The sequence below is a fragment of the Carcharodon carcharias genome, chromosome 3 (assembly GCF_017639515.1).
Source record: "Carcharodon carcharias isolate sCarCar2 chromosome 3, sCarCar2.pri, whole genome shotgun sequence".
In the NCBI taxonomy this organism is placed as follows: Eukaryota; Metazoa; Chordata; class Chondrichthyes; order Lamniformes; family Lamnidae; genus Carcharodon; species Carcharodon carcharias.
In genome coordinates, this window is record NC_054469.1 from 91,393,418 (window position 1) to 91,420,128 (window position 26,711).

General features: G+C 41.8%; 1 protein-coding gene across 1 annotated transcript in view; it reads left to right on the forward strand.

Moving 5' to 3' along the window:
* The window catches only part of LOC121275628 (adenylate cyclase type 1-like), a 440,566-nt gene that overhangs the window by 386,602 nt on the left and 27,253 nt on the right, over positions 1 to 26,711 (forward strand). The window contains exons 15-17 of the mRNA XM_041183119.1: positions 9,508 to 9,624; positions 12,548 to 12,694; positions 12,799 to 12,897. Coding sequence (XP_041039053.1) covers positions 9,508 to 9,624; positions 12,548 to 12,694; positions 12,799 to 12,897 — 363 coding nt within the window. The remainder of the gene's footprint in view (positions 1 to 9,507; positions 9,625 to 12,547; positions 12,695 to 12,798; positions 12,898 to 26,711) is intronic.

A 26,711-nucleotide genomic window follows, 5' to 3' on the forward strand; every position in this document is an offset into this window, starting at 1 on the left:
GATGACCATGGTGCAATAGAGAGAGAGATGACCTTAATTCTGGGGATCAAGATATAGAATCAGTTTGGAGAGAGCTGAGAAATAGTAAAGGTGAAAAGTCACTGTGGGAGTGGTTTATAGACCCCCTAACAGTAACCACATTGCAGGATGGGTATACAGGAAGAAACAATGGAGGCTTGTGAGAAAGGTACGGCGCTAATCATGGGTGATTTTAATCTGCATATAGATTGGACAAATCAGGTTGGCAAAGGCAGCCTGATAGGCTATTTTCAGGACAATTTTTAGAACAGCATGTTTTATCACCAACCAGAGAGCAGGCTATACCAGATAGGATTAATTAATGACCTCATAGTGAATGCATCCCTGGGGAGCAATGAGCATAATATGATTGAATTTCACAATTAACTTGAGGGAGAGAGGAGTGGATTTAAGACCTGTGCTTAAAATTTAAATATGGGCAAGTTTGAGGGTATGATGACAGAGCTGGCTGAAGTGAACTGGGAAATTAGGTGAAGGAATTAGTCAGTAAAGATGAAGTGGCAGACATTTAAGGAGATAGTTCAGAATACTCAGAACAGATACATTTCAGTGAGAAAGAAAGACTCTAAGGGACAGACATACCATCAGTGGCTAACTAAAGAAGTTAAAGAAAGTATCAAATTCCAAGAAAAAGCATATAATTTCGCAATGATGAGTGACAGGTCAGAAGTTTGTACAGAATATGAAGAACAGCAAAGAATGACTAAAAGATTAATAAGGAGGGAGAATTTAGAGTACGAGAGAAAGCTAGCTCGAAATATTTGTAAAAGTAAGAGTTGCTATGGGTATTTATAAAGGAAAAGAGTACGTAAAGTGCGTATTGCCCTAGAGAATGAGAATGGGGAATTAATAATGAAAAATAAGGATATGGCAGATGAATTGAACAAATATTTAGCATCTGTCTTCACTGTAGAAGATACAAATAACATCCCAGAAATAATTGGGAATCGGGGTGTGAAAGGGAGAGAGAAACTTAAAACAGTTAGGGTGGAATTGTGCCAGAATTGCACTAAGTGTTGTAACAGGCGTGGAAAACGATGTTTTGCCCACTGGCCACAAGGGTGGGGTTTCGCGTCATATAGTTCGCATCCCGCCTCTTTAATTATGCAGTCACAAGAAACATGCCGTATTGCTTGCAGGTGGCCTCTAAATCACCCGCCACACCATTACCTCACTCCAGGTGCCATATCTAAATTGCAGCCCTCAGCATTTTGAGGCCACTTGCACAGATCAATGTGTGGCCCCACACACACCTTGGGATACCCCCCTTCCCCAGTACTGCCCTTGCCCTGCAGCCTCTTCCCTTGCCTAAGGCCAATTCTCACCCCTTCCCAAGCCAGCCCTAGCTGCTGAAGAGCCACCCCTGTGTTACGGCTGGTCTGGTAGATAGAGACTTGCCCAAGAATCCCCCTAAAAGTGATGTAATGCTGCCTGTAAGCCTGGCACCAATGGCTGCGAGTGCTGCCCAAAGCAAGGTAGGCCTGAGCGAAGTTTAGGTCGCCAGGTGCTTGTTGCTTATGTACTGTTAGGAAACATGTCAGCATGCAATCACACAGACCTGAACACATGATCCATTGTAGGAGGATGATTCCGGCGAGCAGGGCTTCTAATCAGGTTCATGGGCAGGATTTTTTGTTCAGTGGGCGCAAGCCCAACACACCCGAGTCTAAAATAGCGTACGATGGTGTTTGGCGAGCGTCTTGATGCCATCGCGCACTCACGCGCTATTTTGGTCGGCAGGCATGCGCAAGAATCGGCAGCGTGCCCCTGACAATTAAGGGGCCTATTAAGGCTATTACTGTTACTGTATCAATTAGCCTGTTTTTTTGCTGTGCGTCCAATGTTATGGTTATGGTAAATCGGCCAGGCGGCCTTTGGATTTTTGAGGAAACCTCATCCAAGAGCGGAATGAGGTTTCTGGTATTAATTTAAAAACAAGTAAAAAGGTTTGGGCAGAATTTTTATAATGTATACGTTTAGGTGAGTGAGTCCGATGTATGGAAATTTTTTTCTGCATTTTAAAATCTTTATTTGATAGTTTTATATTCTTCTGCCTTCAGCGTTCTTTCCTTCCACGCTCCCCCACGCCCGTGCTGACTTCAGCGCTCACCCGCTTCTGCCCATACCCAGGGAGCGCTGAGCCTTTCAGCTCCCGTTTCATGCTGGCAGGCTGTTAATTGGCCAGTTATCATGAAATCGCGGTCGGGGGCCAATCGTGGGCGGCGGGCCATTTCCCGGCTGCTCCAGGCCAGTCAATTGAGCCCGCCCAACCACCTCAAAATTCTGCCCCATAGTTAAGGAAATTAACTTCCCAATACGCGGGAGCAGGAAATGCGGCCCGCCAATGACAGGCGGAGTGGATAATCACAAACTGGTTTCACAACGGCTTAAAACCGATTTTTGGCCTTCCCGCAGTATTATCTGCTTACATCGCCAAACAGGCCCAATGCCAACAGGAGTGGACGATTCTGCCCTTATAATCACCAGGGAAAGGGTACTGAGAAAATTATTAGAACTTAAAACTGACAAGTCCCCAAGTCCTGATGGACTTCATTCAAGGATCTTAAGAGAAATGGCTGCTGAGACAATAGATACTTTGGTTTTAATTTTCCAAAATTGCCTGGATTGAGGAAAGGGTCCATCAGATTGGAAAATAGTGAATTTGACTTCTCTATTCAAGAAAGGAGGGAGACAGAAAGCAGGAAACTACAGGCCAGTTAACTGAACATATGTCATAGAGAAATTGCTGGAATCCATTAAAAGCGAGGTTATGTTGGGGCACTTAGAAAATCTCAGCGCAATCAGGCAGAGTCAACATGGTTTTGTGAAGGGGAAATCATGTTTGACTTATTTATGTGAGTTCTTTGAGGAAATAACAAGCAGCCTGGTTAAAAGGGAATCTGTGGATATAAAAACAAAAAACTGCAGATGCTGGAAATCCAAAACAAAAACAGAATTACCTGGAAAGACTCAGCAGGTCTGGCAGCATCGGCGGAGAAGAAAAATATGCTGTACTTAGATTTCCAGAAGGCATTTCACAAGGTGCCACATTGAAAGTTACTATGCAAAATAAGAGCTCATGGTGTACGGGGTAACATATTAACATGGATAGAGGGTTGGTTAGCTAACAGGAAACAGAGGGCTGAATCATCCCAGATTTGCACTAAGTGTGGCAACAGGCAGGAAAAAAGTAATTTTACCTGCTGGCTGCAATGATCCTATCATCTTATTCCTAGTGCTTATTAATAATGCATTCACAGGAAACAGGCCAGATCACTGGTGGGGTGGCCTCTGATTCACCTGCCCCACTATTACCTCAGGCCTTTAGTAATCCCAGCACCATATTTAAAGGGTGCTCCCACACAGAGCTAGCACTCTCTACAGGATCAGAAGCTGATGAAAAGTTATGGCTGCAAAAAGGACGAAACATGTTGCCCCCAAATTTAGCGACGCCTCCACCGTGAAGTCCTCTACCCTGGCTATGTGCAAAGACTAGCAAGCAAGATCACCGATCATGCAGGGGAGGCATTGGCAGCAGTGGTCAGCGCCAATGCCCTGAAAAAGAGAACAGCAATGCAGTGCCGAAAGAGGATGAACGATTTCATCCGTTCTGCCAGGGTAAGTCAACCTTCTGATCACTCTTATCTCACACACTCACAAACTCATCACACATCCACAGTGTCCTCACTCACTGCCAGTTCAAGGGACATCACCATTCACTCTCACACACACCTTCATCTGCCCTGTGGATCATGTCCTCATCCCGTCCATGGCACCACTCACTGCCCACACATACCAGGTGTCCTTCTCATCTGGCCTGGCAGGCTTCGTGCTTTTACTCTCTCCATCTGTTTTCATGCAGGACAAGCTGGCACACAACAAATTAAGAGGTTGCAGACTGGTGGAGGAATGCCTGACATCAAGCTCTTCACAGACTTTGAAAATTGAGTCATCCAGCTGGACGGTAATTATCTGGGCCATTCCTGTGCTGACGGTGATGTCGGCAGTGCTCAAACAAGTGAGGATCCAGCAGTGCAACATCCATCAGACAACCATGCTCTGAGTGAGTTCCCTTGTTCCTCAGTCCCCCACCATGCACTAATTATCTCTCCTTGTTTACGCAGGCACATCTGGGAAGCAGCCGAGGGGCCCATGAGCCAGATCCTCAACTCAAGCTCCGAAGGTGAAGAAGAATCGGATGACCCCCTAATTGAAGACCTGTCACTGTGCTCATGCCCTCCACCAGCACAGAGACACAGACCTCGGTGGGTAGAGTAGTCTCAGGATCACAATCTGGTGAGCACATTGCACTGCCTGATTCACGGCAGGTGGTAGCAGGTACTTCCCAGATCCCTGACACTCGGGGGACTACAGGTGACAAGCAAAGGCAAGCTGAGGAACATCAGGAAGGGATGTCTGCTGTACTCCTGATTGCAAGGCATGATGTAGGGGCCCATGCACCTTTAGATTGAGGTGTTAGCGCTGGGATGCCAACACACCGAGGTCAACACTGGTAGGATGGCGGCCGCCATGGAGACCTTGGTCTTGGATGTCGCTCCTGCACTGCTGTGCGGGCTCAACTCTATCGCCGATACCATAGTTGGCCTTCAACAGTGTTGATGCAAGAGGGGTGTGGGGAAACCCAATCTCACTCCAGCTACCCTTTCTCCTTAAGCAGTCAGCCAGGGGCCCTTGGGTACCCATAGGGAGGAGGATCAGCAGGTGCACTCTCTGGGACCATCTACCCAGGTGACACAGGAGTGTCCGGCCCATCCAAATCCTCTCTTCCTGTGACCTCAGCAGCTCCAGCTCCACAGGCCAAGGAGGGTGCCACTGCCACAGAGCAGGACCCCAAAAGCAGGCGGGGGCCCTCCATGTATCAACCCTCCAGAGGATGCTCACCAATGTCATTGGCAGGCAACACAGAGTTTCATCATTCTCTCTGTGCTCTCAGCACCTTTCAGGTGGGGCTGGAGCCCCCATCCCCGCTATCTCTTTCATATCTGTGACTGGTGACGGTGTGCTCCTGAAGGGACAGATGGTGGCAGCGACAAAAGATCAGGAACATTTATAGTTTCAAAGCTGCATCACCATGATATAGCCTAGATCACAGAGCGTAAGTGAACTGCCCTTGGCCAGACAGAGGTCAGACATTCACAGAGGCTATGTGAAGATCTATGGAGTGTCCTCACTGCATGTTGTCATCATCCTCCTGGAATCGAACGATTATTAGGGCCTTCCCTGTGTCTCCATGACATGACCCTGAGCACTGAGGGCATGTACGCTGCCATCAGCCATACAGCCGTCAAACAAGGCGAGGATGTCAGGACTGTCCTCACTGCATCTCCTCATCATCCTTCACCAATCCTGCGGCTGTGAGGGCTTCCCAAGCCCGCCTGCCTTGTCTGGCCAGTGCGATAGCCTCATTGTTGGCATCATCGCCTTCGAGGACCTCATCATCATCATCCCCTTTGATGTCCTCACCGGAGGAGATGTGCAGCTCTTCCGTCGCCTCCTCAGCCAGGTCCTTCCCCCGCATTGCAGTGCCGGGTTGTGGAGTGCGCAGCAAATGACGATGATGCTCGGCAACCTTGGTGGACTGTATTGCAGTGCTCTATCAGACGTATTGAGGCACCAAAAGCTCATTTTCAATATGCCTATCATTTGTTCCACCAAAGTCTGGGTCGTGGCATAAGCCTTGTTATACCGTCTCTCAGCTGCAGTCTGAGGCCGCCGCATGAGCATCATCAGCCACATCCTCTGTGGGTAGCCCTTGTCCCTGAGGAGCCAACCCTACAGCTTCTCTGGACCCTGGAAGATGTCAGGGATTGAGGCCTGTTAATGATGTAGGAGTCATGGACGCTCCTTGTGAATTATACACAGACCTGTAGGATGTGTGTATGGTGGTCGCACACCAGCTGAACATGCAGCAAGTGGGAGCCCTTGCGGTTGATGTAATTGACTGCATGTTGCCATGGAGATCTGAGCATCTCATGAGTGCAACCAATGGCACTCTGTACCTGTGGAAAACCTGAGATCTGCGCAAATCCAAGTGCTCTTGCTTCCTGGCTTTCCCAATCTTAGTTGAAATGTACAAAGTTCTGTGCTTTTGTGAAGATGGCACCCATGACCTCCTGGATACACATGTGCGTAGAGGCTTGTGAGACCTTGTATAGGGCACGTGTGGAGCACTGGAAGGAGCCAGCGGTGTAAAAATTGAGCACCACAGTCACTTTCACAGCCAGTGGCATTGGATGCCCTCCATGTCCCCATGGTGCCAAATGCTGTGGCAGGTGGCATTTGTGACCGACCAGTTCCTTAGACATGCATAGTCTTCAGCGACACTGGTTCTCGTTCATCTTCAGGAATGACAAGCGCCGTCTATAGACCCTGCGTCTAGTAAAGCGCCTACGAGCGATGGCTCCCTGTGGATCTTCAACTGCGTGCGCAGCAGGCCCTGCCACCCCTTCATCATGAAGGAGTTGCTCCTCCCTTTGTCGAGCCAGATGCCTCTGTCGCACTCTTCTTCTTCTCTGCTCCCTGTAAGCCATGAGGCATACTGCTAAAACACCAGGCTCCATGATCCTGATGTTCTGCTCCTGCAGGGTCAAAGAGAGATAGATAGATGTGGGTTAGCCTATGTGCCCTAAGAACCTCTCTTGGTTAAGTCTGAAGGCACGTGCAGGAGAGTGCTAGTCACCACTTGGATGGCCAGTGTGCAGTGCGCTCATTGGCTGTCCGAAACCCCACCCACTTCCGCCCCACTCCATTTGACCGATTCAGCCACCAGACTGCATGCTGTGCTTTTAGCTCAGGCGCAGGCATTTTCCTAACTCGCACTGCAAGGCTGCATTGTTAGCTTGAACCATGATGGATACTGTTCCAAATCTTAATAAAGACATTGCAAATGGCTTTAAGCAGCTTCACTGCTAACTGGGAAGGCTAATAGAATGTTATCATTTATTGCGAGGGGAATTGAATACAAAAGTAGGGAGACAATGCTTCAGTACAGGGCAGTAGTGAGACCACATTTGGAGTACTGTGTATAATATTGGTCACCTTATTTAAGGAATGATGTAAATGCGTTGGAAGCAGTTCAGAGAAGGTTTACCAGACTAATCCCTGGAATGTCTTAGGAGGAAACGTTGGACAAGACAAGGCTTGTATCCACTGGAGTTTAGAAGAGTAAGAGGCGACTAGATTGAAACATATAAGATCCTGAGGGGTTTTGACAGGGTGGATATAGAGAGGATATTTCCTCTTGTGGGAGAATCTAGAACTAGGGGTCACTGTTTAAAAATAAGGGGTCGCCAATTTAAAACGGAGAGAGGTGAAATTTTTTCACTCAGAAGGTCGTGATTCTTTGGAAATCTCTTCTTGAAAAGGTGGTGGAAGCAGAGTCTTTGAATATTTTTAAGGCAGAGGTGGATAGATTCTCAGTAAGAAAGGGGGTGATAGGTTATCGGGGGTAGGTGGGATGCAGATTTTAGGTTACTATCAGATCAGCCTTGATCTTATTAAATGGCGGAGCAGGCTCGAGGGGATAAGTGGCCTACTCCTGCTCCTTGTTCATATGTTTGTATGTTTGTAACTGCACCATGGCTGCCTTTTGGAAGGGGATTCTACAACTTGCCAAGTCGGCCAATTGCTCTGCTGCCCCCTAAAACGCACATTAATTTGCAGTCTGTGCCTGAGGGGCAAAGAGTTGTGGAGCATTTGGTGGCACCTTCATGCTTTTGTGTTGCTTGAGTGAGCAGGAAAGCTTCAGAGGCCTGACTCCAGGCATGGCAATGGAGCTGCTGCTGAACGGTCTCAGCTGCAGAAGAATGCTCACTTGTGACAAACCTTTCCAAATGCATGGCTGCTTCCTTCACCTCCTCCATCCCCCCACCTCACTGGCATATGCTTGTGCACTTCCTTCAGCCTGTGCTGCCTTGCCTCACATCCCCAGCATCCCCCACCCACCCCTTGGCCGGACCTGCACTGGAACCCTTGCCATGACACCACACTAAAAGCCAGCTGGGAAAAAGTGACTTGCCTGTGCCCCCCGTGAATGCATGACGCCTCTTCCTTAATTTCCCACGGGTGATGCTCGTGAGCACTATGTAAGGTTGTGTGTGCTCATCTTTGAGGTCCCCTTGAAGTTCAGGTTACCTTTTAAAGGCAGTCATGAAGCATGACGTTCTGAAGGCACATTGATATGGGCATTATATTTGACGTACGGGGATGATTCCAGTGAGCAGGCCTTATAATGAGATGCTAAAGTATTAAAATTAGATTCCTGATGTGTGGCGGCGGCTTTTGCAGTTTTTGGCCTTCTCACCCTATTGCCGCCCCCCCCCCCACCCCCCCACCCCCCCCGCCCCCCCCCCCCCTCCCCCCCACCCCCAGCTCACCATGATGCCCAACGCAAACAGGACTGGACAATTCCACCCAGGGAGTAGGCATAAATGGGTCATTTTTGAGTTAGAAAGATATGATGAGTAGAATGCCACAGGAATCAGTGCTGGGGCCTCAACTATTTACGATTTATCTCAATGACTTAGATGAAAGGATCATATGTATGGTTGCCAAATTTGCTGATGATACAAAGATAGGTAGGAAAGCAAATTGTGAAAAGACAGAAGGAATCTGTAAAGCGACATAGGTTAAGTGAGTATTGAAAAATATGGCAGATGGAGTATAATGTGGGGAAATGTGAACTTGTCCACCTTCACAGAAATTTAGCCTATTATTTAAATGGCGAGAGATTGCAGAACTCTGTCGTACAGAGGGACTTGGGTGTCCTGGTACATGAATCACAAAAAAGTATGCAAGTACAGCGAGTGATTAGAAAGGCAAGTGGAATGTTGCTGTTTATTGCATGGAATGTAAAAATAGAAAAGAAAGGGGGATTTTGTAATTGCATTTAAAGGATATCAGCATTTCATCACTAGAAGGAAATGTGTCACATGATCCAGTCTTAGTTTCACTTTTGTTTTGAGCTAAGTGCACACACAGCTCTGATGCCTTTAAGCTTTATACCTATGTACAACTGTTCTTATGCGCTTAGTCTTCATAAATGAACCTACAATATGTTTATCCAATCCCTTATGAGCAATTAGTGCCCTGCATGTTGTGCAGTAAATAACCCCACGGTATTATATCATTATAATAACACGACAATCAGTAATTTACTCCGGGCTCCGCCACCATAATCTTGGTGGATGTTCAGCAGGAACACTTGTTCACATGCATAAAAGGGGTTCTGCAAAAATTAAGCCCACAGGAAATTCCTGACCAATGTAAACAGGAAATTTTCCACCGCATGAAAGAACTCTTAAAGCTCATTAAACAATTAGTTTAACAAAGACATAATCATATTTCTTCACTATTTCTCAGATACAATATTTATCTCACTGGTTATTATGAGCACTTTATTGTAACTCAGTGCAACCATCAACATATCTACTGTATTTTCTCTTTCAGGCTGAAGAAGAGAGAGATGATATGGAACGGGTAAAGCTTGATAACAAACGAATTCTCTTCAATTTACTCCCAGCACATGTTGCGCAACATTTTTTGTTGTCCAATCCACGAAATATGGTGAGAGAAGCCTTATTATTAAAATCTTCTGCCGCTTTAACAAATGATTGTTGAAATTTCAAAAAACAATATTTCATCCCACTAAACATAACAACGATAGAATATTAACTACTAGCACATTATGTTTTATTTAACTGAATCATGATACTGCTCTATTTGATTGAGGATGCTGCTACTGTTGTTAAAGAATATTCTTTAATTTGAATTGATTTCCAAGTCTTATTCGCTTAAAGTAAAAAGCAATGAAAATATCTTTGTCATAATATGTTGAGCTGGATACAGGACCTATTCAGTTTGTTTTACATTACCTAAAACACCACTGAATATATTGGAAAATAGGAGAAAGCTTATTGAAATGTAATATCAAATTGTTTGGCTAACCCTGAATCGTTGTCAAGAGGACTGACTTCTAACAATTTGTAATTTAATTTTAGGGATTATGCAGAGAACTGGTTTGGAATCAAGTCATTAGCTTTGCTCAGTTCTTATGTAGAATCTTTATACTTTATAATGATCTACAATTTTTTGCAATATAATCCCTGGAGTACAAGTTAGAGAGCCCATTTTCAGCCTTGATATAATTGTTAACTCTCTCATGGGTGAATTTTGGCCAGCTCTTGAATAAACAACTACATCAGTCATTTGGCTGCCAGTCACCTTGTTTCAAAAATTAGATAGTGTGGTAATCATTTAATAGATATATATGTGCACTATATCAACCATAGTGTGTAATATTTTAATTTAAAATGTGTAAGCTTCTGTGATCCTCAAAATTTAATACAATGCAAGTAGACTTGAATCCTTTAAGAGCAAATAAGCCCTGTTACCTCTTAGACTTAGATGAAGAGAGAAAGTAATGTATCCAAGTTTGCTGATATAAAGCAAGATGGGAATGCAAAGTGTGAGGAGAATACAAAGAAATGCAAAAAGACGTAGACAGGTTGAGTGGGCAACATGGTGACAGATGGAATATAATTTCGGGAAGTGTGAGTTTATTCACTTCAGTTGTAAAAATAGAAAAACAGACCTTTTTTTGAAACTCATGAAACTTGTAAATGTTGATCTTCAGGTGGTACTTGGGTATATGTGTACAAAGAACACAGAAAGTTAGCATTCAGTTACAGCAAGCAATTCGGAAGGCAAATAGCTTTATTGTAAGTGGATTGGAGTACAAGAATAAAGAAGACTTGCTACAATTCTTGCTACAGGGCATTCCCTGTGGGGAGATGATGGCATAGTGGTAATGTTGCCAGACTAGTAATGCAGCACTCCAGGCTGATGCTCTGGGTACATGGGTTCAAATATCACCATGGTAGCTGGTGAAATTTAAATTCAGTTAATATACCTGGAATTGAAAGCCAGTCTCAATAATGGTGACCATGAAACTATCATTGATTTTTGTACAAAGTCATCTGGTTCACTAATTCCTTTTAGGGCAGGAAATCTGCCGTCTTTCCCTGGTCTGACCTACGTGTAACTCCAGATCCACAGCAGTGTGGTTGACTCTTAACTTCCTTTTGAAATGGCATAAGAAGCAACTAAGCTCAAGGACAATTAGGGATGGGCAACAAAGGCTGGCCTTGCCAGCAATGTTCACACCTCATGAAAGAATAATAAAAAAAATGCACAGAGCTTTGGTGAGGCTACGCCTGGAGTACTGTGTGCAGTTTTGGTCTCCATATTTAAGGAAGGATATACCTGCATTGGAGGTGCTACAGCAAATGTTCACCTAATTGGTCCAAGAGATGAGAGGGCTGTCCTATTATAAGAGACTGAATATGCTGAGTCTATATTCTCTGGGGTTTAGAGGATTGAAAGGTGATCTCATTAAACCATTAAAGATTTTGAAGGCATATGATGGACATTGAGAGGGTGTTTTCCCTAGCTGGGGAATCTAGAAAAGGGGACAGTTTTAGGATAAGTTGACCAAGCATTTAGGGATGAGCTGAGGAGGAATTTCTTCACTGACAGGGTTGTAAATCTTTGGAATTTTCTATCCAGAGGGTTATGAATGCTACTTTGTTCAATGGCTGGGATAGACAGATTTTCAGTCTTTCAGGGAATCAAGGGAAATAGGAGCGGGTAGGAAAGTGGAGTTGTAGCCAAAGATCAGCTATGATTGTATTGAATGGTGGAGCAGGCTTGATGGGCTGTTTGGTCTACTTCTGCTCTTATTTGTTAGGTTATTTGCCTTTAACAAATCAATCTGGCTATCATTTGTTAAACCTATAGTTTCTCAAGTGACAATCAAATGTTGTTGCAAATTGTTTCTGAAAATTCCTGCACCACGTTAGTCTAACTAGCCTGTATTTACCAGGTTTACCCTTCCTTTTTTGAATGGGGTTGTAACATTTGCACTTTTCCATAATACAGCCGGAATGATTAATCCTTGATGAGAACAGACCAGTACTATTACAGTAGAAGAAATAATATATGTTCAAATGTATTCATCCAGATAGACATACTTGAGCATTTGATATTTCATTTTGATACCTGAAGAATTACTGTAACTCTGAGTACCTCTACTGGAACAATGCAGTAACTACAATGCTTCTATCAACTTTTCCCTCTTGTCTCTCCCTTATCTTGGCAAGTTAAATGGTGGTGAGAGAAAAAAGGTTTGAGCAAGATCACCTTCCTCCACTAATGTAGTGTATTTCTTAATTAATCAAAGTGGAAATAGCAAAGGCAGAACACATTCAGCTGTCCACAGCAATACAGAAAAGAGTACAAAGGCAAGAATTGCACACAGCGGAGTTCTTCTATAAACATTTAAAACTGTCAAACAAAATTTCTCTCTGTGACAGTTGTAATTTACTTGGTCCATTCTGTGTCTAGGAGGGGACATGTATGTTATACTCTCCTTTTCAACTATGTGTTTGAACCAGCATTACACTTAATCTCTCTGTGTTGTTCATTGCAGGACCTCTATTACCAGTCTTATTCACAAGTGGGCGTGATGTTTGCCTCAATTCCCAATTTTAATGACTTTTATATTGAGCTAGATGGTAATAACATGGGAGTTGAATGCTTGCGTCTCTTGAATGAAATAATAGCCGACTTTGATGAGGTACATTTAATTCTATATTAACTACTTCTATATAATGGAAGAGTTGATTTATAAAGTGTTTAAACAATGCTCTTATTCTATAATTCTTTCTTTTGGTGTAAAAGTTAATGGACAAGGAATGCTATAAGGATATAGAGAAAATCAAAACAATCGGCAGCACTTACATGGGAGCAGTTGGCCTTGTACCCACAACTGGAACAAAGGTGAGCAATTGGGTTTTTAAGTTTTCTAGTTAATGGTCAGTCGTTATTTCCAAACGTACACAGGAAAAACAGTCAAGCAGCTGCGTCCCTTATTCCACAAACACAAGGATTAAACCAAAAACACTTGGAGCAATAAAGAAAAATTCTGAACAGATGCAATCCAAGCCTGATCTAGTTTATCAATGTCATGACATAGCAAGTTGGATTTTGTTTTCCTTTTTGATTTGTAATAGTGGACCTTGCCATTGCTGTGATTGCAGTTATGCCAAGTGTACTTAATGTTCACAGGCAGAATCAACTTAACATCTATGCGTAATACTAAGGGTGCTGTCCATGTGCCCCATTAATGAATGGTTTTTAAATTGAGTTTCAATATCATTTAGGCTTCAGCTTTCTAAATGCCAATTGTTTTGAGTGGACACTGTGCTTCCAGATTTGTGTACACATTGTTATCCTGCAAATAGCTTCCTACTTAGGACTGCATTTCATCGTCATGTCATGTGAAAATGTTATTTGCAAGGTTGGAAAGTAATACTTGAATATGCATAGAACATTGTCAGAAGTATCATTTCAAAATGTGACACCATCCAGATACAAGGTACTGGTCATCCCTTCTTGTAGAATCAAGAATTCTACAACTCTTTGTAGAATGGTACGGCAAAGGAAGACAGATACAAACAATGCTGGACAAACTCTTGAGTAAGACAGCATCTATTAAGTGAAAGCAAGCTAATGTTTCACATGTGGAATTCTTTTTTTCCAGTTGGAACATATAACAAATAAACTGCATTTGTAAAGCAATAGGAAAAAGGCAAGGGTTGTGGTGGGGTGGGGGATGGTGGATGTGGGGGTTGGTGCGAAGATGCAGTGACCAGACACACAGGAGAAAAGAAACAGAATGCCCTGTAAAATGCTGAGGCACAGAATGGCAGAAATAATTTAATCCCATTGGTGGCCATTTAAGCATTGGCATTTCTCCATCTAGTCAGGTGTCTTTACAGGTCATTCTAGTCCCCCACCATGTCCCTTTTGCCCCTTGCACTTTTTAAATGGTATTAATCTGTGATTTCTTATAATTCTGATGAAGGCTTCCTCACCAGAAACCTCTCAACAGATGCTTCTTCCTCATATTAGGAAGGAAAATTTTCATGGTATATTGCCATGAAAAAGGAATTAAAAACAGCCTTGAGATGCTGCAAGCAGGCATGTCAACTTATTAAAATTAAATACAATTATTCTCTGACAATTGCATATGTTAGTATCCTAGCAGTTCTCATTATTATATCGGGACTTATAGCAAGCTATAGCGACTGACAACAAGATATTAGTGACTCAGAACTGGGCCTAGTAAGAGAAAAATCATAAGTCAGTCAAATAGTCATTAGAGACTACATTATGCAATTCTGAAACCTTAGTTATCAACAGTAAATGGGCAGTTCACCCAAATAATATTCAATTGTTTACATTATGCAAGTGTCACAGCTTTCTTTATATTCCAAAGTATATTTTCCATGTGATCTCAATTGACTATTCGACTGTTTTTGTCATGGATTGAATCTTAAAAAATTTACTAGTTAAGTCATTTCCAGTTATTTCAAATTGGGTTACACACAGGTGGTGAACTCTGATTAAAATGCTTATTTTCTGTGATTAATCTATTTTTGGCTGTCTTAATAAAACTGTAACAATTACCAGCCTTGAATATATCAAAGAATCCTGTTAAAGTTTTTTTTTTCTAAATGCCCTCTAACAGCTTCTTGGTTGCGCTGGTTCTTGGTAAATATTACATTTGGTGATTATAAATGAGATTGAGTGGAAATTTGGGGAAAAAAAAGTGCAAAGCTATTGCAATTTTGAGCAATTTGTCCCCAAAGTGGAAACTGTACCCGAAGGATTTTTATCCCATCGTTTTAGCATTTGTAGAATTTTGAAAAAATATGCTTCACATCATTGTTAAAAAGTACCTCGAATGCAATGTCAATATAGCAGTATGGTCCTTTTGAATTATACAACATGTACCCAAAGTAATATAGATATACATTCATAATTCAAATGAATTACTAAGTTTCATATCTGTATCAAATTGCTTCCAGGTTCAATTTTCCCCTTATGTTTAGAATATTGAACATCTGGAAATGATTGCCAGACAGTAACTTAATCAAAGGTTCGAGATGTCAAAAGTCATTAGAGAATTTTTTTTATTACAAAATCCAATAGCCATCATCTGGACCCCAAGATTTGATTACAGTCTCCAAATCACTCCCTGCAATTTGTTGTATTTATTTGTGATATATCCTTTTTATCTGCTAAGTGGGGATTTTATTTGGATATAATCACAAGGGCAGCAGATGCACAGGAACTCCACCACCTGGAAGTTTCCCTCCAGGCCACTCACCATCCTGACTTGGAAATATATCGCCGTTCCTTCACTGTCGCTGGATCAAAATCCCGGAACTCCCTACCAGCACTGTGGGTGTACCTACACCACATGAACTGCAACAGTTCAAGAAGGCAGCTCACCACCACCTTCTCAAGGGCAATTAGGTACGGGCAATAAATGCTGGCCCAGCCAGCGACACTCACACCCTATAAAGGAATTTTAAAAATCTTCAAGTTGGCAGTGGTTGTCAGCGTGTCACCTATTGATGAATGCAGATAGTATTTACACAAGTTAGATTAACTTTGTAGGCTGATTGCCGCAAAGAACTTGGAAACAATGGGCGGGATTTTCCAGCTCCGCCCACTGCCAGGATCATCCGGTCCCGCTGAAAGTCAATAGCTTTTGGCTAGGCCGCCGAATCTCCTGTGGCAGGTCATGTCACGACTGGGCCGGAAAATCTGGACCAATGGATCATGTTGTGCCAGTATTATGGGTGAAAAATGAATGGCGGGGGATCAATTTCTAGGTGTGACCTTTCACACTCAATCTCTTTGACGCTTGCCTGAAACAAGTGCTAAGCCCTCGGAATATGCAAATCAGGACAAGTATACATGTTTTGGGACCCCACTCCTAAAAGATTGTAGAGACTCATTTTGCACTGATCATAATTTGTGCTTAAAATGCCACAACTTTTGCACTGATTTGGCCAACTTTAAGCGAATTGCGCTTAAAAAATAAAGCAAAACCTGATGTAAATTATAGGTCAACTCGTTTAGTTTTGTTGATGTTAAGTTGGAAAAAATTTCAATTCGGATCAAATTGATATCCAGGTCACACATATTGGGCTGAATTTTTCCGTCGGCAAGAAGGGGGCGGGGCCTGCTCGCCAACACGAAAATTACGCAGGATGAGGTTGGAGGGAGTCCCCAATGTCATCCCGCCCCATTTAAATCTTCAGGAAGGCAGAGGCACAGCGAGTTCAGCTGTCCGCCCGCCGATCTGTCAATGGCCAATTGAGGCCATTGACAGGATAATTAAAACAATTTAAGGACCTGCCCATCCAACCTTAAGGTTGGTGGGCAAGCCAGGAGCCCCAGCGGGCTTCTGAAAAAACATGAAACCTCATCCTTGGGATGAGGTTTCATGTCGGTTTTTAAAAAGTTTATTAAAGTTTTTGTACAATTTATTAACATGTCCCATCTCGTGTGATATTGTCACTTGAGGGGGACATATTAATGATTTTTTTATTTTTCTATTTTTAAAGTTTGAATACTTTTCAGCGATCTCCCTGAGGCAGCACTTAGCCTCAGGGAGATGTGCACTCTTTCATGTGCATGCGCGAAAGAGCGCACTCTCACATTTGGGGAATCCCCCCTGCCTGCACAGGAAGCGCATAGCATTTCCCGGCAGACGTCACGCTGGGTGGGCCTTGATTGGCCCGCCCATTTAAAATGGGCCCGCTTCTCCGGCGGGGATCAGCTCCCTGCCCGCCGGAGATTGGGTTGGGCCCGCCTGCCTGGCAGGCAGAAATTTCTGCCCATTACTGATGTTGAAAAATGAGGTTATTCATGTTAAATCTCACAATTACTGTCAGGTTGCTTTGCTGGAAGAAGAGTAAACCCATCAGAGCGAAGAGGTCCAGGACCCATTTCAAAATATGAGAATTTACTAATTTGAATAGGTAGATGGGCAAAACCATCAGTGAAGGATTTCAAACTGCAAAATGGAATGCTAGTGACACTATTCCATTCCTGCATAAGAACATGAGTAGGCCACCCATCTCCAGACTGCTTGGCCATTCAGAAAGATCATGGTTGATCTATATACCTCAATTTCATGTATCTGCCTTTGATGCTTGTCCTTTTTTACCATTATGCAATAAGAGATATGTTGACTGCAATCTTAAAATTTTAATTGACTCAGCATTCACAGACTTTTGGGGGAAAATAAATTCAGAGGGAAGCTTCCAAAAGCCCCAGTGAAAATCTTTGTATTTAAACCTTCTGAATCCAATGGAGCAAGCAGACCCCTTGGAGAAGATGATTAACCCTCCTCTGGAATTAATTACCTTTCCCGAATAAAGGTTTCTGACCTTCGCAACTTATTATTAGGTCACAGGCCAACTCTCAGTCTTGTAAGGATGAAATTCCCAGGGTAACTCGTGAACTCTTCCACACACGTGTTCTTTACATGGGTGAGGAAACAGGCAGATGAGCTACCAACTTCTCCCACCTCATAGGGAATTGTGAGGTGGAACAAAATGGAGCAGAGTCAAGTTCCATCTCAAATTTTGGCACAGGTGGTTAATTCTCTGTGGATCAGAATTTTGTTACATTTAATATAGAATGAAGATTTTAGCTTAATCATAGCTAAAAACACATCATGTTATAATAAGTGAGATGCCAGAATAGGTCCTCTCGACCTAAATATAACATGAATCAAACAAAATTATTGTGACAAAAGATAGGTTGGCATTTAGAGTTGTGATGAAGGGTTGTACTGGAAATGCTATTTTGATTTGTTCAAAATTTTCAACATTTGCACTTTTGCTCTTCTAAGGGAAGACCGGTTCAAAATGTTTAAATCACAGTTAAAATCAATAATAATGGCACCAGAAATACTGGAGTTCCATTTTTAGGTATACAAGACTAGTTTGGACAAGTTTTACTGGTTCCCTTCACTTCCAAGTTTTACTGTTTTTTTTCCCTCCCCTACCCCTCCCATCTCTAATTTTCTGCCCTTATCATCATTCCTCTTATGAAGATGCCAGCAGAGCTTCATTTCAAAGCCGCCATTTATCATTTGTGAACCACAACTGTGAACTTTGTTTGGCTATTCTCCTTGTAAGGAAGCAGAGCTGAGTCCTATCTGTCAGGAGGGTGTTGGTTACAGAGTGGTGTCTCTTAAAGAAGTTTTCATAGATTTCAGTAAGCTAACTGTAAGTCTTTATTAACAAGTAGAAGTATTTACACATGAACATTAAAAGGTGCATCTGTTACAACTGGTCCCTGGATGAGATCCCCAATTTGTTGCGGCTGGGATAGGACCTCCGGCGAGGAGGAATGAGATGTCTCCTCTCTTTACTCAACCCCCTCGGTTGGTTACCACAAGGTTTGTTTAAAAATCCTTTCCCCGTGGATACCTTCGCTCAGTCCAAATGTATTCACTTTTATTAAAGAGCCAATTTAACCAGGCTTTCTTGAGTTAAAGAAGGAATAAGTTTATTAGTTATTAAAACCGAAGAAAAATAATAAAAACACAACACACACAACACACAGGTCAGAAATGAGAAGTTAAGAGTCCAAATAAAAGTTAAAAAATTATACAAATCAGTCCTTTGTTTGTCCATGAGGCGTAGATGGTGGTACGTTTCAGTCGTTAAGTTGGGTGATTCCGATGGAGCTGACCTTGGCAGATTCACAGTTAGTTGGAGACATTTGATACTGCAGGGTAACTGAAGAGGTTGTCCTATTTCCCTTTTGATTGTGGCTTCTGCTGAGCCATGTCTCCAGCAACAGAGAGAGAGAGAGAGAAAGAGAGACTTTGCCTGCAAACTGCAGGGGTGACTGCTTTTCCTTCTTGCTGATGCAATCACCCAGCACACCAGCTCATTAGCCTGAAGCTAGCTTTTTAACCATTTTGCTGCTGTATATTCAAGGAGGGGAAATAGTCGTCTTGCATTCATGTCAGAACAATTTACACATTCTGAGATATAATTCAACAGGAGATGGCTTTTTGGGTGTCTGCTGAGATGTGCAAATCAGTCTTTTGCGTCTTTCCCACTTCCCTTTCAAGTGTCTTTGCTTGAAGAAGTGATGACACCTTTCGAGGTGTGACATTCCATGTTCTCTCTGGACCAGTTAGTCAACTATAGTCTACATAGGTAACTTCAAGAAAGTGGTCACTTTACATTGCCATCTTTTGCTTAGTGTATTTGCTTGCATTTCATTTAAACAACACAGGTCTTCCTTTAAAAGTTTGATATACCCGTAAATAATTTGTGGCTATAAGCTGCTTTTCATGACACAGGCTAGGACCTATCTCCATGTTTAGGTCTTAACTCATCTCGGCTTGTCATCATGCTGACCCCTGGGTCTGGGTCATGTGTCTTTGTATGTCACTGTGTGTGTGGTTCTGTACTCCATCCCACATTAACCCTGTATGTGCCAGACCAGTATACAACAGCTCCCCCAAGTCGTTATCCAATGTATATGGCGTTGTACTTGTTTACTTCATGTCCACTACATTGTTATCAGCCTCATGCATTTACATTGCTGTTACTACATTATTGCTATTACTACATTATTGCTATTTCTGTATTTGTATTATTGCAACATTCTTACTATCCGATCTCCCCCTCTCAAGTCCTTAAATGTAGAGGTTCAGGCAATCTGGAGGCCTTATCGCCCTTCCATATCTTGTTTTCCATTCTGTCAGCGGAGTGGTAGGCTCTGTTGGTTCTGGTTCTTCCTGTTGGCTTGAAGGTTGGACTGGCATTTGGATATGCCTTCATTTTTTTCTTCCATTCCTTCGTGTTGAACTGCACTTGGTTGGTTTGGCTGGTGCATCGATCAGTGGTTGCTACTATTCTAAATCATTTCTTGTGGGGTGAATGAACATTATATTCATCTCCTTGCCGCTTCTCTCTCTTCTTTTGTCATGTGGGCCATCTCGATGTATATGGACATTGATGTTTGAACAATGGAACCTGAATTCACAACTGTTTCGCAATTTTAGCCAAATTTTTGATTATGTTCTTCTTTGCCAGTTGTTTTTCAAGATTACGAGTCTTTTCATTCAGCTTGGCAATTACTCTGGTGAGTTGAGCTGTCTTCATCTCAGAGTTAGCTGCGGAATTCTTATATAAGTTTGACAACTCCATCTGGGCATTCACTTCTGTTAGGAATGTTTCTTGTCTGGTCACTGACTGCTGTTTGGACTCTTTCAATTCATTCATTAGATCCCCAATGTGTTTCTTAGAATTCTCCTACTTTTAAAGTCTCGATTTGTCCTTCCATATTACGCATCTCGTCCATCATGTTGCTCAGGTTGGATCGGACTTCAATGATTTAATTGGTTTTGGTCATTAATTCTGAATTCAAGCAACTATTCTGATTCTTCAGTGATTCCTTCTCCCGTCCCAGGCATCTGAGTTTTCCCAACTCCCATTTTGATTTGCCAACCGTAAAATCAAGGATCGTTATTTCCTCCTGGTACCATTGTGACGATTCTAAATTTGTTTGTTCAGATCTCGAACAGTTCGTTGAAGATTTCAGTTTATCAAGTGTTTTCAAAGCTATATACTCAGCTTAAATCTTGTGCTTCAAATCTCCCAGTTCAGCTTTGATATGTACATTTTCTGATTTTACTTCTGCTTTTTCTTGCTCAGCCTGTCATTCACTACCAGCTGCTCTAACATTTCTAGAAACATATCAGGATCTTCAAAAAGGTATTCCTTTGGGAATTTTAGAAAGTTCCCTACCTCCCTGGTGCCCTCATGTGGTATGTTTTGGCACTGTCTTATTGCCTTTAATGGCTTTGCTGGGGGTTTTCTATGCCTCTCCTCACGTTGAAAATTAAAATAATTAAAACAAAAGGTTGTTAATAGTTCCTTGAGGCTCGTTGCAGATTCATCAATGTCTTGCATTAGGATGATGTGATTAGAAAGATCGCCAAACCAATATAAAAAGGCAGTAATCTGGATTCCTCTGTTTTTTTACTGAGACCTGATGTCCTCCAGTAATGTGAAAGGTCGCTTCTCAAGGATACCACATTTCTTATTGGGGTTGGCCTTGGATAAGTTCAAATTGATCTGCTAAGTTCGATTTTTGCTCCGTGTTCATTTAATACTTCTATGTAGATACAGCTTTAAATGTCACTGCCCTTTTAAGATGACTGTAATTTTTTTTTTCAAATTTTTAACTCAGCATGATTTTTTTATAAAAGCAAAAAACTGCAGATGCTGAAAATCCAAAACAAAAACAAAAATACCTGGAAAAACTCAGCAGGTCTGGCAGCATCTGCAGAGAGGAGCACAGTTAATGTTTTGAGTCCGAATTACTCTTCAACAGATTTTTTTTTGCCCTGTCTTGTGTTTTTAAATTTCTCAGGAACTTTTCTTGAATTTCAGGATAACATCCCTGTTGACTCTGAGACAAAGGAGTTTCCTATGCTTGCAGTTTTGGCAGGCTTCTTAAAATGGCGCTGGTGCGCTTCTTGAAAAAGACTGTTATTAACGACTACATGGATTGGCTGTGTGTTGACTTCTTTTGTTCCACGTTTGCTATGCCGAGTAACGAGGCATTCAAATTTAAAGTTATGATTGCCATTTTCTGAGCCAGACAGTCACAATGGTCCTGAGAGATTTAAATGATTAGTTAGTTTTTTCTTATCTTATGCATTCGGAGGCCACATGTTGCATCTCTGACTAGGGAATCGTGTTTTAGCGATGGGCTTCTTTCAAATGGCTCTTCTGACATGGACTTACTTAAAAGAATTCACAGGACCTGCTGCAGTCTGGAAATTTAAAAGATTTAGCTCACCCTTGCAGGTCCTGTTGACTACACTCTGAAACTGCTGCAGTAAGAAATTTTAACTCTCTGACTTCAGCTTCCAGGCCTTTCTCTGGAGCATTTTCTGGTGATTTTTTTTCTTCTGCACCTATGTTTCTTTTAGGAGCTTCTTTCAGGTCAGAATGCTCTTCTAGTATTTCAGTTTGTTGCAGCATCTTAATGAGGTTGAGAGTTTTTGATACCCTGCTGCCACTATTTTGGCAGGTGTCGATTACTGAATGGTGTCTCTTAAGCGAGTTTTCATAGTCTTCAGTAAGTCTTAACTGCAAGTCTTTATTAACAAGTAGAACTATTTACACAAGAAGGAGCTATCCCCATGCTTAGGTCGTAACCCGTCTCTGCTCATCACTACACTGACCCTTGAGTCTGGATCATGTGCCTTCTTACATCACTGTGTGGGCGGTACTATACTCAGTCCCAAATTAACCCTGAATGTGCCAGACCCTTATGCTATGCCGTCCTCGCATCATGAGATCAACAGCAGCATATTCCACTAGGGAATCCCAGGATAGTGCAGTAGAAAGGATGGTGATCAAAATTGAGAATTTTGATTGATACTTTCTCAGCTAGGCTGGCAACTTTGAGGCTAATTGTAGAATGTGGACTGCTGCTCTAGCAGGGATGAGGTAATTCAATAGATATGAAACCTAATACCCTCTGAGACTATACGGTTCAGTTGCACACCACACCAAGCATTCATGTATTGGACCATCACAGAAATAATTGACCTTCACTAGTCAGAGGACCATAAAATCAAAAAATCTGAAAATCAAAACCCATCAGCAAGATTTGCTTTATATTTACTGAATTATTACATTTCAAAAACACCCCTATGGGCTTCCTGTTGCAGTTACCCGGTAGCTGCAGTCATAGATCAGGGTACCACAACAGCAGGCACTAGCATTTCACCCTGCAAAATAATTTAGGATAAAAAATAAGAGTTAATTAATTAATATTTTGAGATCCACTGCACCCATCCCTCTTATCTATTCCTTGTGCTTCTGCTTTGAAGTGAAGAGTCATCCTACAATCGGAACAGCAATGAGAAGAATAGGGCTTACTCCAAGTTTGCAAGTACTCAGGGAAGGAATAGCTGCTATGATATTAACACACAAGCTGTATATTCTTGCCAACTTTTACTCACAGAGTATAGACTACATAGGTTTACTTTGGATATATGACACAGGAAGAGGCCATTTGGCACAATCAGTCCATGCTGGCATTTAGGCTCCACTCGAGCCTCTAATCTTTTCTCATCTAAATCTACTATGTTGTCCCTTTATCCCCTTCTCCTTCATATGCTTATCTAGCTTCCCCTTAAATGTATCTATATTTTTTGCTTTATTCAGCCCTTGTGGTCGTGATTTCCACATTCTCACCACACTTTGGGTAAAGACATTTCTTCTGAATTCCCTATTGAATTTCATGGTGTGTATTATATTGATGGCCTCTCATGAAACTCTTTCTCACAAAAGGAAACATCCACACCATCAATGTCTTACATAATTTTCACTACCTCTATCAGGTCACCCTTCAGCATTTTTTGAAGAGTGAAGAGATCTAGCCTGTCAATCCTTTCCTCCTAAGTACATCTACACATTTCTAGTATCAACTTTGTAAATATTACCTGCACTCTCTCCAGTGCCTCAATATCTTATTATCATATAGTGACCAGAACAGCACGCAGGATAACTCTAAGCATGGAGTCTAACTAAGTTTCAATACAGGAATAGCATAACTTTGCTGCTTTTCAATTCTTAAAAATAAAGCCTAGTGCTTGGTTTGCTTTTCTCTATGGTCTTGCTAACCTGTGGCCCAACTAGTAATTGATAAAAACAAAAAAACTGCGGATGCTGGAAATCCAAAACAAAAACAGAATTACCTGGAAAAACTCAGCAGGTCTGGCAGCATTGGCGGAGAAGAAAAGAGTTGACGTTTCGAGTCCCCATGACCCTTCGACAGAACTTGAGTTCGAGTCCAAGAAAAAGTTGAAATATAAGCTGGTTTAAGGTGTGTGTGTGGGGGGGCGGAGAGATAGGAATTGATGTTGTTGTACTCCATGATTCTTTTGTTCTCTACCCAACCTGGTCTTGCACCTTTCAAGCAATAAGTGACCTCCCTATTCTTCATACCAAAACAGAATACCTGATATTTATCTGTGTTGAATTACATTTGCCAATTATTTCCCATTCTGTAAGTTTATTAATGTCCTCCTGTAATTTGTTGCAATCCCCCTCAGTATTTACTATCCTTCACCATCACCCCCACCTCCTCCATTCCACACAATTTGGCATCATCTGCAAATTTAGAAATTGTGTTTGTGGTTCCAAGGTCCAAATCATTACTGTAGATTGTGAACAACAGCAGTTCCAGCAATGATCCTTGTGGAACTCCACTTCTCCTGCTGCTCTAAAGAACTATCTCTTACTCCTAAACTAAAACAAAAATACTTGGAAAAACTCAGCTGGTCTGGCAGCATCTGTGGAGAGGAGCACAGTTAACATTTCGAGTCCACATGCCTCTTCAATAGACTCTTCTGTTGAAGAGTCATGCGGACTTGAAACATTAACTGTGCTGTTCTCCACAGATGCTGCCAGACCTGCTGAGTTTTTCCAAGTATTTTTGTTTTTGTTTTGGATTTCCAGCATCTGCAGTGTTTTGCTTTTATCTCTTACTCCTAAAAAGGTATAAGGGGAGAGCTAGCTAAGGTTGATTGGGTAAATGGACTGAAAAGTACAGTGATAAATAAACAGTGGGAAACATTTACAGAAACAATTTAAAATATTCAACAAAAATACATTCCATTGAAAAACAAAAGCTCGGAAAGAAAGATCCATCCATGGCTTACTAAGGAGGCTAAGGATAGTATTGGATTAAAAGAAGAGGTTTATAATGTTTCAAAGAATAATAGTAAGTCTGCAGATTGGGAATGTTTTAGAAACCAGCAAAGGACCACCAAAAAGTTGATAAAAAGGGAAAAAATAGAATATGAGAGTAAACTAGCCAGGAATATAAAAAAGATTGTAAGAGCTTTCCAAATATATAAAAAAGAGTAACTAAAGTAAACGTTCATTCCCTTAGACATAGTGACAGGAGAAATTATCATGGAGCATGAGAAAATGGCAGAGGCATTGAACAAATAATTTGTATCTATTTTCACAGTAGAAAAAATAAGTTACATACCAGAAATACGGGGGAACTTAGGGTCTAATATGAGTGAGGAAATTAAGATAATTAATATCAGCAGAGAAAAAAACACTGGAGAAAACCTGACATTTTTTCAGGACCTGAGAACAGCCTACATCGTAAGGTTCCAAAAGAGATAACTGCAGAGAGTGTGAATATGCTGGCTGTGATTTTCCAGAAATTCCTTAGCTTCTGGAATGATTTCAGCGGATTGGAAGTTAGCAACTGTAAAGCTGCAATTCAAGAAAGGAGGGAGAGAGAGAGAGAGAGTGATAACAGGCCAGTTAGCCTGGCATCAGTCATCAGAAAATGCTGGAATCTATTATTAGAGAAGTTTTAACAATGTACTTAAAAAAGCACGTATAGTTAGAACCAATCAACATGGTTTTATGAAAGGGAAATTATGTTTGACAAATGCATTAGAGTTTTTTGAGGATGTAACTAGTAGGGTATATAAAGGGGAACTAGTTGGTATAGTATACTTGGATTTCCAAGAAGCATTCAATAAGGCACCACACAAAAGGTTAATATACAAGATTAGGGCTCACGGAGTTAGGGATGATATATTAGTGTGGACAGAGGATTGATTGATGGATAGGAAGTAGAGAGATTGGCATTTTCAGGTTAGGAGGCTGTGACTAATGGAGTGCTGCAAGGATCAGTGCTGAAGCCTCAGCTATTTACAATCTATATTAATGACTTATATGAAGGATCAGAGAGTAATGTATCTAAGTTTGCCAATGATCCAAAAGCTAGATGGAAAGGTAACCTGTGGGGAGGACAGAAAGAGGCTGCAAAGAGATATAGACAGGTTAAGTGAGTGGACAACAAGGTGGCAGCTGGCATGTAATGTGGGCAAGTGTGAGGTTATTTACTTTGGTAGGTAGAATAAAAAAGCAGAATATTTTTTAAAAGGCGTGGAACTTGTAAATGTTGCTCAGAGAGACTTGGATGAATTTGTATAAGGAACACAAAAACTCAGCATTTCTGTAAAGCATATATAAAGTAAAAGGGTGGTAAAAGGAGGAGTGCAGGATTTACACACAGAGATAGGCGCATGGTTGAGGTATTAAACAAATGCTTTGCATCTGTCTTTACCAAAGAAGAAGATGCTGAACAGATCTTGGTGAAAGAGGAGGTAATTCAGACAATAAAAGGGTTTAAAATTAACAAAGAGGATATGGTACACAACAAAAACAGAATTACCTGGAAAGGGTGGTAAAAGGAGGAGTGCAGGATTTACACACAGAGATAGGCGCATGGTTGAGGTATTAAACAAATGCTTTGCATCTGTCTTTACCAAAGAAGAAGATGCTGAACAGGTCTTGGTGAAAGAGGAGGTAATTCAGACAATAAAAGGGTTTAAAATTAACAAAGAGGATATGGTACACAACAAAAACAGAATTACCTGGAAAAACTCAGCAGGTCTGGCAGCATCGGCGGAGAAGAAAAGAGTTGACGTTTCGAGTCCTCATGACCCTTCGACAGAAGAGGATATGGTGTCTGCACTTAAAGTTGATAAGGCATCAGGACTGGAGGTGATGTATCCAAGGAAATGAGGGAAGTGAGAATGGAAATTGTGGAAGTACTGGCCAAAATTTTCCAATCTGTCTTAGACTCAGGATGATGCCAGAGGACTGGAGAATTACAAATGTTCAAAAAAGGCTGCAAACATA